Source organism: Hippoglossus hippoglossus, chromosome 8 (genome assembly GCF_009819705.1).
Source record: "Hippoglossus hippoglossus isolate fHipHip1 chromosome 8, fHipHip1.pri, whole genome shotgun sequence".
NCBI lineage: Eukaryota > Metazoa > Chordata > Actinopteri > Pleuronectiformes > Pleuronectidae > Hippoglossus > Hippoglossus hippoglossus.
The window spans coordinates 6,707,633-6,728,145 of NC_047158.1; the positions used below are offsets into that span (position 1 = coordinate 6,707,633).

Below are 20,513 nucleotides of genomic sequence, written 5' to 3' on the forward strand. Positions count from 1 at the left end.
TGCAGCGAGTACTGGTACTTCCACAATGTTGAGAAAGTATTTATTTTATTATGGCTTGTTTATAGAAGTGTTTAAGGTCGAGAAATATCTCTGTCAACTCCACATATCCAGAAACACACTTTACAAAGTGAGATGTTTTCTTAAAGAGGCTTCATGTAAATAAAATGTTTGTAGTTCTGAACGTTTGGCCTCAATTTGCTATGAATTCTGTATAATGGTGTTCAAATAATAAAAGGTTTTTCTATGGTAGCCGTGTGTTTGTATTTTGTAGCTTTCCGTAACAGGAGGCCGTCAGAAATGAGCTGATTTGAATATTTTGTGACAGAAGTGAACAGTACATATACTGTGTCCTTGTTTACCTAGTTTGAATGTTACCTGTGCAGGATTCACTGGGAGCAGCTGAGGAATTGAGGTACACCCATATATTCTTTAATGTTATAATATTCTCTATAACACAGTTTAAAGGAAACTTTATGAAACTAATGGCTGGGATGTTAAAGTGATGGTTCAGCTTCTGACAGTGTTGTAGTGAGTACAGTTAAAGTTACAAATACAATCACTGGACTTGAGATTTATGTCGTGTAACTTTGAAAATTGATTCCAGCATTTTCTCCTCATCAATGTTAAATGATTGTTTTAGTCGCCTACTTTTATTGACTCAACATAAAAAAGAAAATTGAGCCAGAAATGTATTTTTGTCTTATTTGCTTATCGAGGAAAAGTTTGACTCAATCTTATTTGTGTTTTTATAATGACACCAAACGGAGTTCGTTGATATATAAATTAAATCTAAGAATTGGTTCAGTGAAGAGGGACCATTTCTTGTTTTGTTTCAACCAACTTTTTATGACCTGTGACTATTTTATCAAACATTAACCTGCGTTTACCGTTGATCTGGAAACGAACAAAGCCACTGTTGACCACCACTTCTACCTCATAGATTAATAATTGATATAAAACACAGAAGGCATCAGGATGTGTTTTTTATATTTAATTTAATAATTCTGGAATGTTTCCAGGGTGGGGCCAGGGCCTTGTAGTGCCCATGTCCTGCCAGTAGTCTTTAAAAAGAAAGAATAAACTCATCACTTACTAACAATATTAACAATAAAAATGACAATTTAAGTTTAGTTTTTATTTTCTAAACCGTTTTATAAAATAACCGTTCTAAATGTGCTTCTTGCTGAGGCAGGAATTGGGCCTAATTGAGTTAAAGAGTTAAAATAATCCAACATTTGGCCTCTTCAGTCTTTTCAGCTCTCGCCATGACTTCTTCAGAGAACGAGCCGAGGAGCATATCGACAGAACAGAACTGTCTCTCACTCGAAAGCCAACAACTTCTGGAGAGGAAAAAACAGCTGTGTGTAATTCAGGAGCTACGGAATCATGTCGAGTTTGGAAAAACAGGTGACGTATGAAAGACAGAATATTTAGGATCTGATTCTTCTTTTGAATATCATAGCCTTCGCCAAAATAGTTATTCCCTGGTGCCTCTGCTGTTCTTCTGTGTATGACTGTGGTGCTTCTATTTCCAGAAAGTAAGGAAGTGGCCTCAACTCAACAGGAGATTGACAGCATTGATGACAAACTGAGGCAACTGAGTGAGGGGAAGGCTGAGCTCCAACACGACACCATCCTCAGTGCCAACCATAAGAACAACTACGTGAAGAGTGAGTCTTAGGTTTTACTGCAGCAAATCATTACTGCATCAAACTTAGCTCTTCTTCTTCTTCTCTTAGAGGTATCATTCAACACAAGTCAGAAGACGGCGCCCCTCGAATCTAATTCTACCACAGATATTTTCTATATCATGGCTCCACCTTCGACCCCTGGTGAGTAACTTTTCAATTTTCGATTTCCTCTACAAATAATAAGGAATTACAGAAAGTGGAGAACGATTCTTTATGAAACTTCCTTCAAATCTAGTGGGAACAGGATGCAGGAGCCTCTGGGTCTGTATATCTGGCCTAAAAATGACTATGTTTACATGGACAGCAATATTACTTTGGTCTTTTTCTGAGTAAGACATTATTTCAATTATGATGTTAACATGAGTTGCTTAAAGAAAATTCCATTTATATTCCCGTTCACATGTTTAGATAGAGCATAGTCGGATTATGGTGTCAAGGAGTGACTGCCGTACATGTCAATTGCACAAAATGCTGCAAAAACGCCAAGAGAATTAAGACTTATACATGTCTATATAATGAGACTAAGGTCACACGTCTTATTTTGATTATTTTTTATTCTGGCCTTCAGGTTAAGGTCATTAGAAAATGCTGTTTACATGACTTATTCATACTAATGTCTCAATCGGGTTAATATTGGAATATCAGTGTCCATGTAAACACATTTATTATTGTGCTTTTGCTCATCATTCGTTTGTGAGAGTGAAGATCACATGCTATGTGGCATTCACGCGACTTGTTAACCTGCACTAAAGAACAAAAACAAGTGTGTTCATCTGTTCTATTATCTATCATTTAATATTCTATTAGTTGTTGTCTCCACAGCCTAAACTTTTGTTTTGATGCCTGTAAGCTTTAGATAGATTATTAATGAAAGCAGTTTTATGATTTAACTGATTTTCTTCTTTGCACAGCCCCTAAAGTGATTCTGGAAACAGAAGACCTTCCAGCGTATCCGTGCAGGACTCAGTGCCCCGAGTGTCATCAGTTCATCATGACAGAGACTCTCAAATCCGTCAGCAGTATGACCTGGATGGTGTGTTTAATGACAGCTATGATCGGGTATGAAACAACCCCCCCCCCCCCCTGTTCCTGGTGAATTATTTTTGCACGAGTGTGTAACCAGACCCACACTCCTGTTCTGTTTTTTTTGCAGGTGTGTGGCGGGTTGTTGCTTCATTCCCTTCTGCCTGGATACATTCAAATCGACCACACACAAGTGTCCCAAGTGTCGCTCTTCAATCAGAACTATTAAAAGGTTCTGAGAGAAAAGCATGCGGAGGACTGAAGCTCAGACTGAGACCTGATGTTGACACTCTCTTGTGTTCTTTTTTCTAATCTGATGTTGCCTGATTGTATGTATATGTAGATTAGGGTTGCAAAATTCCGGGAATATTCAAAGTTGGAAACTTTCCATGGGAATATACGGGAATATACGGGAATTAACGGGAATTAACTGGACATTTTGTGGGTAATTTATACTAACTGTATTTACCTTGTCATATACAGACATAAATATAAACATTTTGTTTTGTCATAAGCTGATTTGAGCCCTGAGGAAACTTTGGGCACTTGACTATATGCTTCTGCATCTTTGTGGCATTCTTAACAGGTCTTTGCACAGTATTTGCAAATGTACACAGCCTTTCCTTCTACATTGGCTGGGGTGAAATGTCTCCACTGTAAATGTCATTCTGTAGAATAAGATGAGAGAAAAGCTTGTAAAAAACACTAATGCAATGCCAGAGATATAAATAGTTAGCTAAACAATTGGAATCGTCTTTAAAACTATTTTACAATTGATGGATAAATGAATAGAAATAGGTTAGATGAACAGATGAACAATCCTCAATCAGCATGCTTATATATTTTCCCCAGTAATATCATCAAAACTTACCTGACTAGTCCTTGGGCTAATGCAGTAGTGTGGCCTCAATAGCCCTGCTGTAGTGTGCAGGATACTGGGAATTATCTGTGCATGTGATGGAAGAATGCACTGCGCATGTGATGGAGAAATGCACAGTGCAGGGTTGAAATTCAACGTGCAGCGTGTGCTGCATTCCATACATCTTTAAAATAGAGTTTTTAATTATTTTTTTATTGCTCAGCGTTTAATTTGCGGTAAATTTTGTTTTTCAAAATTCCCAAAATTCCCGAGCTTAACTTCCCATGGAAATTTTCCGCCCCTTTGCAACCCTAATGTAGATTATGAGATTTAAACATTATCTGTATGACTTCACATTTAAGGTTCTACTAAAATCTGTGAAATGATTGAAATTGTGTCAAAGTTCATTTCTCTAGGAGTCAACAGTGCTACAAAATTAATACATTCATTGTATAGTTTTTAATGGTAAGCACTGAAGAGTAAAGGTCGTACTAGAGTGAGTGTGAAATCCCAAATTATCTCTGTATTTACAAAACCAAACCAGCTGATACATTTGTATTCAACAGAAATACACAATGTGGAAAACATGTGCTATACAAACTCTGCATTATAATGTCTCTTGCAGTGGAGTTATACAAGTTAAAAAAAAGAATTCTCATTCCAGCACATAATCCATAAAGGCACTGTCCCACTGTCCTGCAAGAGTTTCTTTGAAACTGAAGTTTATTAACTTCATACAGATGTCGTTTTGTGTAATTTGCTGAAAAAGAAAACCAGATGTGGCCAGCAGATGTCACCACGACACAGACCAACACGAAGGTTAGATCAGTATGAAGGGAGCGCGAACACTGGATCATACTCATGGGTACTGTTCTTTTTCTGAAGGTTGTGAACATAACAAAGCAGATAATAAATATTTGTAATCCTGCAGGAGTCGGTCTGCCAGCACATTCATTTAACTGTAGTCCGTAACATTTACTGAGGATTCTCCTGCTTTAGGTTTATCATCGACATCATAGAGTCAGTCCTCATGACCTATGATATTAAAGTACGATTTGACTGAGCTGCTGACAGTAAAAACTTGTGGCAGAAATGCTTTACATTTGGCGTGTGTGTGTTTACAATCTGTTTTGATAGCAGCAGTAGTTTCTGCTGTTACCACGGTCAGTGCAGTAGAGCGCAGTATGTACAGTAACGGTACAGTAAGATCAGACAACAAAGAGGCCAAACATGAGAAAAGATTGATAACAAGTTACATCCACTGTCAGCTCACACCACCAGTACCACTTCTATGTTATGTGAGTGTCCCACAAAATCATGTTTATTTGAAATGGCCTGACATGTTTATTGAGCAAGTGTTTGTTGTGGATTCCTTCCGTCTTTTATCACATTTAAAAAACATCCACTAATGGATTCGCCGCAGCCGAACTCATACACAGAGATATGCATGATTTTATCTTTATCACACAACCATTTATTCTGTGGATAACAGAGAGTACAAGGTACAAATCTGACATTTGAAGGTTCTGGACCCAGAATGAAGAGAGGAATATATTTCCCCCGGCCTGTACCCATACTGCACTCCTCCCGGTTGGGATAGGGGATGACAAAGGACAGACACGGATGCGACGCTCAGATAGATGAGATATTGGTGCGTGGCTGGTGTGTCATTCAGCCGTAACAAGGTTTTTCCCCCCTGTCTGCTTGCCTTAGAAAGGTCTCTCCTTCCTCTCTGCAAAGCTTCTCAAAGACATCTGACTCTAGTCCTTCTACCTTTTCATAAAATGTCAACTCCAGATTCAAACTCTTTCTGGCATCCACTCGCTCAAATGTCGTCCCTTTTTGTTAACCTCCTATGCACAATTACATGAGTAAAGGTACTGTTTGATTACAAGTAATATGCTGTAAATGGATTACATGTGAGTAACATGATGATTAATAAGCCTTGTAATGATATCACATCAGTTTTGCATTGGCATTACCTCATTTCCATCAACACAGTTCATGAGACTCCAGGAAGTCAGAGGAGAAGACGCCCACCGATGTCGACATGTCCAAGGGGTTGACGCCCTCTGCTGGCGCTGACAGGGTCAGGTCCAGCCAGTCCATATTGTCCATGTTGTCCATGTTGGCATTGTGCAAGGTAAAAGCAGAGGGCGGTGCGTTTACGTTAAAGTCCACCTCCATGGTGATGGGCGAATGCAACTCCTCCATCAGCTTCAGTGTTTGTGGCTCAGTGTCGGCGGCCAGTGTGCAGTCCAGGAGGGTGTCCAGCTGGGTGTCAGAGATCAGCACTGACAAGCCGGTCGAAGGTTTGAGGGGCGGCGCGGGCGGCTGTGCCACTTGGACCATGGCGGGAGGGCGGGATAAAACCATGTTGACAGGTAGGGTGGTTACGCTGGCTGTCACGGGGAGAGGCTTGTCCAGGCTGGGAGGATCCTGTTTGATGAAGGGGGAGATTTCTGAAAGAACAAGTGCAGAACACAAAGAGTGAAAATCCAAAAATCAAAATGAAGTCGTCCCAATTTACCAAAACGAAAAAGGAATCTGTATTTCTCACCACCGCTCTCAATTAACACGTCAAATAGATCATCCATCTGCTGGCTGGCTGCAGTGGGACCCTGCAGACAAATAATAACCAGTAAATGACAACTGACAACTTAAAGATTAACTTAACTCAACTATTATTTCACTGTTATTTTCATTTTTCCACCTGAACAGCGATTAGCATGCTGCGTGTCTGCTTCACTGCATCCTCATAGCGCGGTGGGTCTTTACACTTTGACACATGGGTTTTGAATGTCGGCTGATGCAACATCAGCGGTGGTTGACTGTGACTGGGAGACTGTAACAGGAAGAGAAAACAGTCCAATGAAAAACAGGATCCATCCGACAGACACCACCACTCAAATGCAGTTTACATTTTACAAATAAACACAGACTCAGCACTTCAGTTGCTTTACAGGAAAAGAAGAAAGAAAGTAGAAGAGACTTAAGGATAATCTTCTACCTTATTCACTGGTCCACTAGCGATGGGCTGGTTAACGGCGGCTCCTGTAGGACGACCACTCACTGGGAATGTGCTGAGTGAACTTTGTGCTGCCGTGTCAATCCTCCATGTCTGCAGTGAAATTCAGCAGGGAGGCATACATTAATAAATGCATTAATGCAATCAATGTTAGGGAAATGCTTTCTGCAACATGTACGGAAAAGTTGACACACGCACACACACACACACACACACACACACACACACACACACACACGCACACGCACACGCACACGCACACACACACTGCAAGAGTTACTTCTGTTGAAGTAAACAAGCTGCAGAGGGAATTGGGGAAAAGAGGATTGCTCTTGATCACCTGCTTTTAACATAAAATAAGTTTCACTGAATTCTGTTGGGCCTCTTCAGCTGAGGCTTCGCCACATTTTAACCCCGCTTGTGCCGCGCATCTTAACTCATGCGTTTGTGTTGAGCTGCGGTCTCTGTATCTAATTCTGGCTGGGTGTTGGACCCGGAGCAGAGCGACGACAGAGGGCAGCGAGGCCGCTACGGTCGGCCGTCACTCAGAACCTGCTCCAGTCGCCCATGTTTCCACAGGACTTCTTTTGATGCGAGTAGAAGATTTCACCACTCAGCCGAGGCCTGTTATTATCATGGCAACATGAAAGATGCATTACCCAATGGTAGCGTGTAATTGATTGTTAGAGGGAAAAACATACGATATGTGATACATGAGGCAGCGCCATCAAAAACACTGCACCCCATCTACGATGCGCAACTCCGCTGCACAGAAAACCCAACGTATGATTTCAGGTGTCACCCGTTTCATGTGTGAGTCTCCCCATACGATTCTAGTTTGTATATTCTAAAGGAATGTCAAACATCACAGAGTCACGGCTGACAGTGATGACTAATAAGGAGGCAGAGCGAGGCACTGAGCACAAGCATTCGTGTGTTTTCTTACCTTTGTCAGTGGCGGAGTGTGAGTGCTGCATTGCTGTTGTAAAGCTGCTGAGGCCTCTATTTTCTGTGGCACCTGTCCAGAGGTCTGGATGAGGCCTGGGGTTGTGCTGCTTACAGTAGTGTGTAATTTGATGCAGTTGGCTGGGAGCTGGATAGTGAGTGCTGAGGCAGGAGGGGACGCAGGCAGCAGAATCTGCGCTCCGGCCTGGACGGAGTGCGGCGCTTCGGGCTGCTTGATGGTCTGATGGCTGATGAGGAATTGATTAGGAGGAGCTGAGTGGCTCTGATCCATAGCCTCCTCCTGTTTGACCAACACTGGCAGACCAGGGGAGCGACAGGGAGCGGAGCAGTTTAAGGGGGACCTTTTCTCCTCTTTGACCTGGATGGGAGCGAGAGGGCTGAGCTGAGGTGGAGAATCTCCCTGCTGACTCCTCTTCTCCACCTCCAGCTGCAGCTTCAGTTCCTCCACCAGCCTCTGCTCCTGCTCCAGCTTCCTCATCAGCTCCTCAATCTGACGCTCCTTCTCATGAAGACGTTTGTCCCTTTCAGAGTCCTTCCCAGAGGACCCTGTCTCTGTGGGTAACTCCTCTTTTGGAGCTCTCTGCGGGGAGCTCCTGCAGGGAGCAGTGTAGGCTGGAGACCGAGAATCTGAAAGATTTGCTGGACTCTCTGCCACACTGTCCTCTATACCCAGACTGGACACCTTGGAGGCTACAGGGGACACAGGTGGGGTTAACTTGATGTTTTCTGACGTTGTGGCAGCTGTTGTTTCCACAGCAGCAGCGGTCTGGACGGTAGAGGTCTCCCGATATAACTTCAGCCTCTCTATCAGGTCTGTCTTAGTCCCAGAAACAGGGAGCGATCTGCGTTTTAGTTCCATTTTCAGCCCAGCAACCTGTAAACACAAGAGATTATCATAGAATATCTCTCAAATCTGTGTTTGGGCTCCTCTGCAGCCTGCATGAGGTGCATAAGGTCAGACTGTGTCACCTTCATCTCATCCAGATTAGCCGGTAAGTGATCCAGCTTGCGGTTCATCTGAGCGTGGCGGTGCTGTATGGGTGCAGCTGCAGCGTTTCCACTCAGAACAGTGGAACAGCTGGTTTGTACCTCAGTTGCTGATCTGTTGTAATAAGACGGAAGAGACAGGGAGTACAGAGTTTGAACTATTATCTATTTTTCACAATTAACAGCTTCTGTGCAGAAAACCGTGGGCAGGAAATGTCAAGTATTTGAGACAAACAGCAGCTGCGGTCGGACAGTTGAGGCAGTGAGCTTCACGGCATCTAAAAGCAGGTGTGAGTGTTTAAGTTTGTGGAAAGTTTAAATAAAAAGCTAAACTTTGGAAGGAAGCTACATTTGTAAGTCAGGGTTGTTTCAGCAGCTTAAACAATGAAGCCTATACACACAAAGGCAAGTGTTGGTGGGCAAAATCCTGTCTCTGGCTGTGTCCGTGTTGCTGAATGAAGCCATACTTTACTGTGGCAGGCAGGACGGCCGGGTAGTTGTACTGCTGCTGTTGCTGGTTTAAGATCTGGAGCTGCAGGAACTGCTGCTGCTGCTGCAGGAGGCAGGCGTAGGCAGAGTCCATCGGTATGTCATTGAGCTCCTGCTTCTGGTCCGGGGGTATGTACTGATGGTACTTCAGCTTTTTCACCCACGGTTTGGGCTCTTTGCTCTTTTTGCTACGGCTTTTATCGCCAGGCAGCTTGGGCAGGCTCTGCTGCAGGGCACAACACAACAAAGGAAAGGGGGACATGTAAAAACCCGAGCGGACCATCTGGACACTTTTTGATCCCTGTGTCTGAACAAGTTTATCCAGGAATAAAGGCAGCGTAGCCAGTACTAGCACTTCAAGACTTGGAACTGATGGTGGATTTTTATAGCTTGAACACTGAGCTGGGACATTGTTCTGACACCCGATGATAAACGCAGGATGAGGAAACGGGTAGTGGAAATGTGACCCTCATTGTTTTACCACCTGCAATTACAGGATGCACATGAAAATGGCTTGGCATAAGAGCAGCAGGTTATAACTATGAAACGTCAAGTTGGGCTAAGCCAGCACACACACCCTGCGATTTTTCAAATTCAGTCCACTATTGTATTCCAAGGGAAAGAGAGGTCACCTTGTGCTCAGAGAGGAACTGGATCATAATAAACACACAAGTTATTGCTTCACCCATGTCCTTTGATTTTTGGCTTAGATTTGCCACAGCTTAAGTGAGGAGGGTCAAACCATCATTAGACCCTGACTGAAGACAAACTGTGGCTGGCACGTATTTAAAATCAAGTACTTTACACCTCATTGTTCCTCAAACTGCACTTCGACTTGGCTGAATTTCAGTTCAACCCTAAACTGATGTGACTTTCAGAGTGATGAAACACAGACGCTGTGTCTTCTGACGTATCGGCCATCACATTTCCAAAGGAAACCCAAAAAAACAGAGAGACAATAAATCAGAGAGACAGAGAGCCGAGGTCCAGAGGTCAGTTTCCTGTCAGCTGGTTTTAAACTAAATGAACTCTTCCTTTAAAAAGAACAATCACTGCTACACTTAAGTAAAAGAAGACTTTGAAAGGTCTTTGGCCAAACTGGAAACTAGAAAAAAAAAAACTCACCTTTACAAGAACTGGCCCTGGCGTGATACTGGACACAACAGCGGTGATTGGCTGAGGTGCAGATGCTTGTGAGTTGCTTTGCGTCTCATTGGTAGAGACGAGTTTAAGTAAATCTGATGGGGGCTGTGAGTTAGATGGTGGGGAATGCTGAAAAAATAAGAGACAGAGAAAAAAACAACACACAAGCCGTTCAGTCATAGCGGTCATTAATCATCATCCCACGCTCGACAAGAAAACCAACTGGAATAAAAACAGGTTGATAAACTCATAAAATGAAAAACAAGCATGATATGTGTTAACAAAGGATGAAAAGTGCATTAAACACAGTTGAGCTGTGAGTGCATGCAGTAAACAAAGTTAATGTAGGTCTACAAAGAACAGAGAACAACAGGCAACTGGCAACAGAGAATTTCATAGGCTTATGTAAACATTAAAAAGTTTCTTGTAATTTTTTGACTTATAGAATAGAAAAATTGTCAAATATTAAAGTGTAGTTTTTTCTGTTAACATGGACAGTTTCTGTTTTAGGATTTGTAATGGTTGAAGGTTCACCTGCACGGCAGAGTTTAACTGAGAGGAGGATGAAGCGGCCTCAGTCCCTGCAGACTCCCTCACAGAGGTCGAGGTGGAGACGGGAGTTTCCTGGCTGGAAGGCTGCTCTGGTGATAAGGCCTCGCTGCTGTCCTCATCAAAGCTGTAAACATCTGCTGCTTTAGAGTGGTTTGACTCTTCACCTGTGAGGCCGACATCAAACATAAACAAGTGCAGCTTGTTATTTATTTAAAGGATGAGTAAAAACTGAAAAAAAGTGACAACAGTGTAAGGGCAGCGGTAGCGGAAGCGGTACTTCAAGCTTATGTCAGCATGCTAACATGATCACAGGGACAATGCAGCAATGCTTATGCAAAGCAGGTATAATGTTTATCAAATTCACCATCTAAGTTTAGTGTGTTAGCATTCTAACAGGTGTTAAGTCTTGAGCTACTGGACACATTCAAATTTTGATGGTGCAAGAGGATAAGTGGGAGGATCTTCAAATTTATCTCCAAAGTTAAACCGACTGACTTTGATGATATCTCCAAAGATATCACCAAAGCGGATAAGGTGCAGATTAGTCAATGACTATAACAAACACACAGACATTGCTGCAGGCTTACATATTCAATACAGACATATCGGTATCAGCAAATGAAGTGGCTAAAATAAAATCTTTTAATGACTCTTGTCTTCTAAGATGGAGGATTTAACGAGCATCTACCATTGTTGACCTCTTCAGAAGCAGGGTCCACAGGCAGGATGTTCTTCTCCACCAGCTCCATGGGTCCAGGTCGCTGGGCGATCTTCTCATTGAGATCATCAGTCAGTCTGGCCCTCTTCAGCTTCATCTGTGTGGCCTGCAGGGAGGCCTCAGCCTGCGACTCTGATAAAGATACAGAGAATCATTAGTTGTGATCTGGCCTGCTTCAGTCGGCCTCTTAACCGCTTCATCAGTGACTCACAGCAGCTTCAGCCAGAACTCAAAGACATTTATCTGCTTAGAACTTTGTAAAACAAAATAGGCAGTAAGTTGAGGCAGATTAATAACCACATCTCGTCTCTCTTATCTAGAAGCTACTAACTAGTGAAAACACACAGGAGGTAGAGTACCTTGCAGGATGTGCATACGGACCAGCTCAGATCGCTGAGGTCTGCTGCAGAGTTTGTGCTTCAGGAAGTTCCCTGTCTGTTAAGAAAATTAAAATGTTATGGTAAAAAAAATACAGATGGAGAATAACGCAGTTAAGTTCAGCTGCAGTGTTGATGAAACATCTCACCTTGGCTCTCTCCAGGCTGCGAATCTGCTCATGAAAGGCTGCAGGTGTTTTCAGAGCTGTGACAAGGTGACAAAACAACATTCGTAACTTTTCTCGCTCGACAGAAGAAAACCTCCTTCCATTTTAAAATAAATAAACGACGATATAAATAAACAGGTAAATAAGTCAGAGTAATATAATAACAGTATAAATTGACTTGAAACAAAATAAATGAGGGTTGATATATGAAAAAATACTTTTCTTTGTATCATGAACTTTTTTACGGCATTTCTAATGTGTTGTAAGAAGAACATTTCAAACGTTTATCATTGTCTAAGATGCTTTTGCTTTAAAAACCTACAAACTACCAACCCAGCCCTTTAACAGCTTAACTTTTCAAAGATCTCTAGCCAGTTCTTGGCCATACAATCCTATATAATCTTAATCTATCACATTATTTTTCTGGCATCATCCCCACTGGCTTGAAAACTGCTGTGGCTAAACTGTCAATCTACTTTAAGGGCTCGTCACTTCTGTTTACTATGGTTTAGATTCCTCCTCTGTACCTCTCTTGCTTAATCTCAGTGCAGCTTTTAATACTATAGATCACTTCCACCGAGTGGAAACCAATTTGGTGTCTCAGGTCGGGCTCTCACGTGGTTTAAGTCTTTAAGTACTTATCTGAAAGATACAGTGTTTCCTGAAATAATACTACATCAATATTTACTGACGGGAAATATGGAGTACCCCAGGGCTCTCTTCTTGGCCCTCTGCTTTTCTATCTTTTCTCTGTTTATATTTTAACTCCAGGCCAAATTATACTCAGTCATGGATTTAATTACCATGGTTGCACTACTGATACTCACTATGTCGTCCTGTAAAAGATGAGGAACATTCTCAAATGATCTAATAAGAGGCCTTCTTGTTTCTGCGGTGAGATGAAACTCAGAAGCTGGTCAGAGTTCGGACATGGACAAAACAGTTTGAACAGAGACAGTAACCCTTTCCAGCCAAGATCCTTGCTGTGGTGGTTGATCCTACCCTCTCTTTTAATGACTACATTAAAGATGGCACCAAGACAAACTTTTTTCACCTGTGTGCACAGCTAAAAAAAAAAAAATTGCTCAGGATGGTTCAGAATGAGATTACTGTAAACTTTCTGATAACTGCTGCATCTTTTCCCTCAAGCACTTGACCGCCCAGGTTGTGTGCCCATATCTCTTCAACCACTCCTCCCTGTTCTCTCTATTTTCACTCAAGCTGGAACATATGCCACCCTGAGACCCTTCTTTCCCTCTCCTGCCTGCCGGTGCCTCGTGCCAGATGTTTTGGATCTGGATCTTCATCCTCCAGGAGTCTGTCTCTCCCGCCGAGTGTTTGTTTCTTTCTACTCAACGTGTTAATGGCACGCTTGTTTTTTTTTCCTTGTGTATGTTGGCTTAGTCTGTCCTCTTTTACAGATCTTCATGGTGGTCGCGTGGCTCAGGTCTTATCTGTTGGTGGCATGTGGAAGTTGCTTGATGTCCTCCCAGATCATATTCTTCATTAATGTTACAACCTATAATGTTATTGTCCTGACCGTCCATAGTTTAAATCTTCGTTGTTGCAATATTCTGTAAACACCACATCTATTGCTCATCTGTAGGTCCTGGGGGAGTGATCCCTCCTCTCTTGCTCTCCTAGAGATTTCTTTCCATTTCTTGTTTATGTGTTTTTTGGGGAGTTTTTCTTTGTCTGATTCAGGGGTTTAAGGACAGCATGTGTCGTAATATTGTGCAGATTGTTAAGACCCTTGAGGCAAAATTGTGATTTGCGATATTGGGCAATATGAAAAAATTTGACTTCACTTTCCACCCCAACTCGGCTGCAGTGTAATCTCTTTTTTCTATCATTATTTTCATGTGTTTTGTCTTTGTTCTGCATGAGTGTGACATTAATAATAAACAGAAGCTCATGGGAGTCCAACAGGAAGTGTCAGCTTTACTGATTCAAGCAGAGAGGAGATTGCTCCATGCAGAGAGTCACTCTTTGATCCCCAGAATAAACTCATGCAGCTTTAGACCAGGTCTGGCTCACCGACTCGTCACCTCCTCTATGACGAGCACTGTTTGCTTTAAGGACATTTTCACCAGAGGTGGGGGGGGGGCTCTGAGGAGTGTGTCAGAGGAGCAAAGAAAAACATTCCTGCTCGTCACCCAAATCTCAGCACATACCTACCATGAGCCTGTAAGTGTGGGAGTAGCAGAGTAGCTTCAGTGGAGAATGGCCTGGGAAGGTTTGTGTGCGGGTTCATGCTTGGCCAGGCCACAGACTGACCTCCACTGAAGAAGACTCAGTCGCTGACTCATTTGGCCGTGCGGAGCCAGAGGGGAGCTGAAAACCTGACCGCAGGAGACTTTTCAAGAGTGTGCAGGACACATCTTTTTCTCTTTCTGCCTTCCCAGCTGTCAGCACGATTCTATCGCAGAGTCAGCTTCTCTTTTATCAGGTGTTCTCTCAAACACAATGCCCATCCAGGGAAAGTAGGGACTGAGTCTGCTCCACTTTGTCACAACGTAAGATGAATGGTATGAAAGTGGGAGCTAGTCCTTTCTGGCTCGGCACTGCTGTGCGGCTTGATGGCTTATCTGTGTTAAATCTTTGAGTCATTTTCATCATTGGCTATGTTTACATGAGGACAATGATCCAACTATTAGTAAGAGTAGAATAAACCTCACATTTAATAGAATGAACAAATAAATGTCTAAACAAGGCAGTTTGATGTTCATGACCTAAGGTAGAAAGTGTGATTTTTTATAAAACCAAGTATATTTATTTACTTAGTTACTTTACTTAAGTAGACTTTTTCATATATCTGTACTTTACTTAAATAGATTTATTTATTGGTACTTTTCACTTTTACTCCACCATATATCAGCAAATATCTACACTTTCTACTCCACTACATTTTAAACAAAGTATTGCATTACATATTCACATTGTATTTGGTATATTTAAAAGTAATCAATAATTGGTCCACTGGCCCAATCAGATCAAGCAGGTAATATTAGACCCCGCCTCCTTCAACAAAAACGAAGGGTGTGTTCCGATCGCCCAGTAATGCAATGCAAAGTGGACTGCACAGGGTACTCAGCCATCTTAAGTGAGATTCCAGACTGTAGGGAGCAATCATGCTCAGTTCAAAAGGGAACTGGGAACTGTGCAGGGAAGAAGTGAACAATAGTCCATCAGTTCGCCGGAAGTTGACAAGAAAAAATACCCATCAGTCAATTCGCCTTGCTGGAGCGCTTAAAAGAAACCGAAGAAACTGCAACTCGATAGCCATGAAATGATTGCACGTTAATATTATTATGGAGATCACACAGGAGTTCACATATGTTTGTAAGTATTGTTGTAAGTATTGTTGTAACTAATGTTGTACACGTTTATTTAAATGGTTAAAACATCAAAAATGCTCTAAGCAAGATAGAATTATGTTGTTTTATCGAACATAACTGTTTAATTTAAGTACCAATACAAACTTTAACATTAGCTACTTGTCCCGTGGTTAAGCACGGCCTAGAGTAGAGTTATATTTCCACAGTAGCAGCAACAGGTATCCGATGTGTCTACGCTACCATGGTAACACGCAGAGGAAGTGATGTCAAAGTGTGTCCCGAATGGAGGAATTTGTGAAGGGAAGTTGCCTGAACTGACATTCCCTGAACAGGGAGTAGGGAGTGGGGATATTCTCCACACCCAGGTTCACTGTGGATCTGAACACAGCTAAAGAGTGTCTGCAGCAGCAGAACTCACTGATGGAGAATCACCTCAAATGGAGACTTTGCCAAAATAATGTAATAATAATTGACCTTTGCAATAGGCCACACTTAGCAAGTACTTTTACTTTTAATACTTTAAGTATATTTAAAAGCAAGTATCTTATGTCTACTAAAGTACTTCCTCCATTTACAGTGACACACATATGGATCCCTCATTAGTAGAAGTCAGATCTTCTCATTGCTCTCCTGTGTGGTGATGATGACCCTCGATGTCTTCAGCAATGCTACAACAGGAACACCCTCCCCCTAGTGTTGCCACCTTGTCCGCATGGACCTCATTGAGGACATGACCTCCTTGGGTTGCAGGACGACTGCACAAAGGCTGATGTGCTGACTTGCAGTTTTCAATGATCCAAAACAGAAATACCACAAAAGGTAACTTTAAACTTTCCGCATAATCACTCAAAGCGTTGAACATGCGGCATAAGTCATCTCCTTCTACCTTAGGTATGAACTTATAATTCAAATAACAGCAACAAAATATTGTATGTAAGAAAAGTAGAAGGGCATTACGGGGAAGAAAGACACTGTGGACTCTCTTTGTGGCTGTCAGTGCAGGAACCTCATTTTCAGAGTGTAAGGTAAGAGTTTTGTTTATGTGTGATGTGAAGACTCACGTGGCATGATGCCTTGATCCACAAGCTGCTCCCGAGTCCTCCTCTGCTGCAGACAGAGCTGGAGGACTGTGAGGGCGCAGAGACACAGAGGTCAGAGTTCCACTTATACCATTCAGAGGGGCTGCATCAACACACAACCACCTCTGGCTTTAAACTGTGAAACCTGCCAGACTTCAGATAACACAAAGCGCTTATTATTTCTCTACCCCCAAAAGGCTGAACAGAGAGGCCTGTTCACCACCACAGACATCCTATTCCCTTCCTGTATGGTTTTAACTGGGGCTGTTAAAAATTACAGCACATTTTACAACACTGCAGACCCAAATGTGATTGGCCGAGAGCTTTCCCAGAGCGAGTCAATATCTCTGTGTGCGATGCAAATGCATTTAAGAATCAAACAAAGTACAGTGCAGAACATAAACAGATAAAAGAAGGATTAAAGTTGGAGCTGCAGTCACGATAACGAGCAAAACTGCAGACGGTTGTGACGCCACGAGAATCAAGTGAGTTGTTTCTATTTAATAACTTGTTTTTTAAAATGTAATCTTGCTTTAGATGGATAAGCAGTGATCCATGATGTTATTGCTGAACATCAAAGATGTGTCTATCTTACAGCAGAAATTGTTGAGTCTTGGAGTCAGGCCTACCATACAGTACACTTCCTCAGCTTTGTTTCCCCATCAATATAAACTGTCGTAAGATCCCAGTTTAAACATTTATAAACAAGCGAGCGTGGACATGTTATTTCAGCAGAGTAACACGGCTCCGTGCATAAGAAATAGTTTGAAGAGAAAGGTGATGGGCGATGGTGACGAATGAGGCGGCGGCGGCGTGAGGTGCATGAGGCCCCTATCGTCACCACTGTATAGTGACGTGAAGTCAGCTCAGCTACATCTATCTACTCAGTGGCTCAGGGGGGGAACAGCTACTCCCACACACACACACACACACACACACACACACACACACACACACACACACACACACACACACACACACACACACACACACACACACACACACACACACACACACACACACACGACCTGCTCAACTCTCCTGGGAAAGGCACTGCGTCTGAGCAGGCCTCTGTGACTCACTCTAGCAAAAATAAACTGGGCAGCTGTGAGAACAAGGCCTGGGAACCATGAAATTTGGGGGTAGTGAAGGGGGTGGGATCTCCAGTCATATGCGGAGCTGAGGGGACGATCACGGGCTCACGCTGGCGGGCAGGGGGAACACGGACTGACAAGAGCCGAGGCAAAAGGGTGGGAGCTGACTCCATTCTCACAGCAGCAACAGCATCAATTCCAGGGCAGAGAACACAGCATGCCTGCCCCCGCCTGCTGTGTTTTCCTATTACGAGCCAGAGGGGTTATGATCAGCTGCAGACAGATCATACCTGGAGATTGTAAAAAATTGCCATCGGTTTGTCTCAATATTTATATCTGATGTGACTCGGAGAGAATGCTACAGGCAAGACAATTTATGAGTGCATATTACTACATATCAATACCATCGAAAGCTGCCTCCCGGTGCCACAGGAGAATGCAGAGATTAATTTAAGCGTCAGTATGGGGGTGCACTTTATGCCTGGGGTCCTCCTCACTTTCTGTCATCTTGCGCTCGACCTGAACCCTGGCTAACCTCGCTGTGATGTAAACTGGCTCCGCTCTCCAGCTCACCAGCAGAGCGTAAACAGAGGTTGTAGAGAAACACAGAGCGAGGACTCGGCTGAAATCCTTGTCTACTGATGTAATCTCTAATCTCAGACCCATGTTGTTCTCAGCAAATCAGCCCTGGAGGTCTCCCATCAGACCTTTTCCATTTTATTTGACTTTTTCTCCTTTTAAGAAACAATGTGGCTACAGATACTGTCCGGCCAGTGACAGTTGAATTTAGCTAAGCAGCAGACTGACACTGGGTTATGTTGACTTTGTTGTTATAAATACCAAAGACTTTAAACAAAGTCCAGTTTTATGTCATTTGAGTGTGAAGTGGCTGATTCAGATAGTATAGCCAGTCATCTTTTGCTTATTCAAAGGGTATATAAACATTGCGGCTTGCCAAAGCTGACAGAAACTTTTATTAACACGTAAAGAAAAAACAGGGGTCAGTTTACCAGCAAGCATAAAATATATTATTACTCCTTTTATCCTAAGATCCAAAAACGCAGGGCATTTATCAGCAAGGTTTGAGCACTATCAATTAAGTGGTTGTTACATAATGACTGAGAACGAAAGGAAGGGAAGATGTGGCTGTTTAAACAGAACTGAAACTATTTATAACTGTATGAGAATATCAAGGTAAAACAGTAGAACTCTCTGAATTTGAGCCTGGTAAAAGTTTGGGAGAGAAATAGTTATTTTTAGTTAGTAAGTTGCAAATAATTATTTGTTGTTTAAATAGATTCAAACAAATTGTTTTATATGCAATTCTTGGATGATGATTCTGTCAGAGAGGAATTAACATTTAGCTTTTTTATTGCATGCTTTTATTTTTTATCATTTGAGTGTTTTGCATCCGAGAAAAATCGATACGCATTATCTCTTTTGCAGGATGGAAAAAACACTTGTATCATGAAGTCATGAACCAGTCACTGACTTCGGTGGTTGGCGAATCATCAAATGTGACTTCACACGTGTTACAATAAGTGGACTTTATAGAACCTAAACCCCAGTGACATAGTTCTTTTTTTAAAGACTGATACACAGTTATATTGTGTTTTAATAAAAAGAAAATCCACATTACTCTGGGCCTGGTCTAAGTTGCTGCTGATGAAAGATTACAAATATTAAAATAATCTGTATATCTGCGTATTTCACGTCATTTGAATGAGGCATCTTACATTACAACAGTGAATTTATGGTTCATATTACATGTATGTCAGAAAACATAACACCGTTGAGTGCCAGTAAAAACATATGCATGATAAAACAATGTGTTCTCTCCTAAATCTCCCTGACTCTTGACTGTTTTTATAGAACAAGTTTGATTGATTATCCATCAGAGCTCGACTCTGTCCTGTATAAATGATGCTTGGCATGAGTCAATGTGATGAGCTTTACTGTTGCCCTGTCATTTCCTGTTTTGGCGGGTCTACGTCACTTGCCACTGCTGCCGGCATCAGTAAAGACTAACAAGAGCATAATAAAAACTTCTATACAAATCAAACAACGAAAGGCATACAGATAAGAGACGGAGAAGACAGGCAGAGCACCTGATTTGAAATTACCCCTGCAGATGGAGGGGGTCTCCACATCAAGGCAGGCCATGGAGGACAGTGCTGGTTTGCTTGGCGGCCAGGTCTGGAGTCCCATGGAGTGATGAGGCCAGTGGAGAAGGGGGAGAGTCCGGGAGAGAGAAGACGCAGCTCTGAGCGAACGACAGCTGGCTCACAGAGCTGCACGCAGTCCCTCCTCTCTGGCTCTGTGCTGGCCTCTGAGGAGAAAGCGTGTGTGTGTGTGAGAGTGTGCGTGAGCGCTCAGTCAACGTCAGGAGGAGGGAACACAGCGCTGCTCATGTTAACCCTCGCTAGGTCACTTTGTTCTACTCACAGAGGACTCATCATACTACAAGAATAAACCCTGGGGAACTTTTGCTTATTTTGTGAATATCTCATAATAATCAAATTCACTCAGCAGGGGCCCAAATATCCAATACATCGATAAAAAACAAGCTGAGGGGATTTTCAGTGGGCACGTCTCCATGAGAAACAGCGTGAGTGGGGGGGTTTTTCTCAATAAATGTTTGTAGCACTAAATAACAATGACAGGAGCAAACACACTGGGTCCTCAGGGACATGGAGGCTTATCTCTTAAAATTTTTGGAGGATAACTTATGAATTTGTAGTTATTATTGTTACCTCCACCAAGGATGTTATGTTTTCACCACTGTCTTTTTGTTTATTTGTTAGTTGTGTTTTCTTGTTTGTTTGTAAGCAAGAGATTACACAAAAACCACTCAACAGATTTCCACGAAACTTGGTAGGATGTGGTATGTGTCAGGGTTGAACTCATAAAAGTTTGGTATGGTTCCAGATCTTAACTTTCTTTTACATTGCAACATAGAGTCTTTCAACATTGTCAGTTTTCCCAAGGAATGTTCAGAAACA

At 42.4% G+C, this 20,513-nt stretch overlaps 1 protein-coding gene and 1 long non-coding RNA gene across 5 annotated transcripts; one reads left to right on the forward strand and one right to left on the reverse strand.

Moving 5' to 3' along the window:
* Positions 1-274: 274 nt before the first annotated feature.
* LOC117766157 lies at positions 275-3,055 on the forward strand. Its single transcript, XR_004614668.1, has 5 exons — positions 275-412; positions 1,249-1,412; positions 1,536-1,832; positions 2,603-2,750; positions 2,845-3,055. It is a non-coding gene; the product is annotated as an uncharacterized LOC117766157 (long non-coding RNA).
* A 1,835-nt stretch (positions 3,056-4,890) lies between these two features.
* Positions 4,891-19,879, reverse strand: mrtfbb (myocardin related transcription factor Bb). 4 transcript variants are annotated; one of them, XM_034592912.1, is made up of 14 exons: positions 19,620-19,879; positions 16,400-16,465; positions 11,983-12,038; positions 11,816-11,891; positions 11,427-11,588; positions 10,721-10,902; positions 10,169-10,315; positions 9,022-9,266; positions 8,537-8,669; positions 7,548-8,441; positions 6,584-6,694; positions 6,287-6,418; positions 6,134-6,194; positions 4,891-6,035 (listed from the first exon to the last, which is right to left on the reverse strand). In XM_034592912.1, exons 1-14 carry the CDS (start codon positions 19,717-19,719, stop codon positions 5,566-5,568), a joined length of 2,835 nt encoding a protein of 944 aa, XP_034448803.1. In that variant the 5' UTR covers positions 19,720-19,879; the 3' UTR covers positions 4,891-5,565. The 4 variants fall into 4 exon arrangements, with proteins under 4 accessions (XP_034448803.1, XP_034448804.1, XP_034448802.1 ...); XM_034592913.1 differs by having other exon boundaries at positions 9,022-9,269; positions 19,635-19,878; XM_034592911.1 differs by having other exon boundaries at positions 9,022-9,269; positions 19,620-19,878.
* Positions 19,880-20,513: the final 634 nt, after the last annotated feature.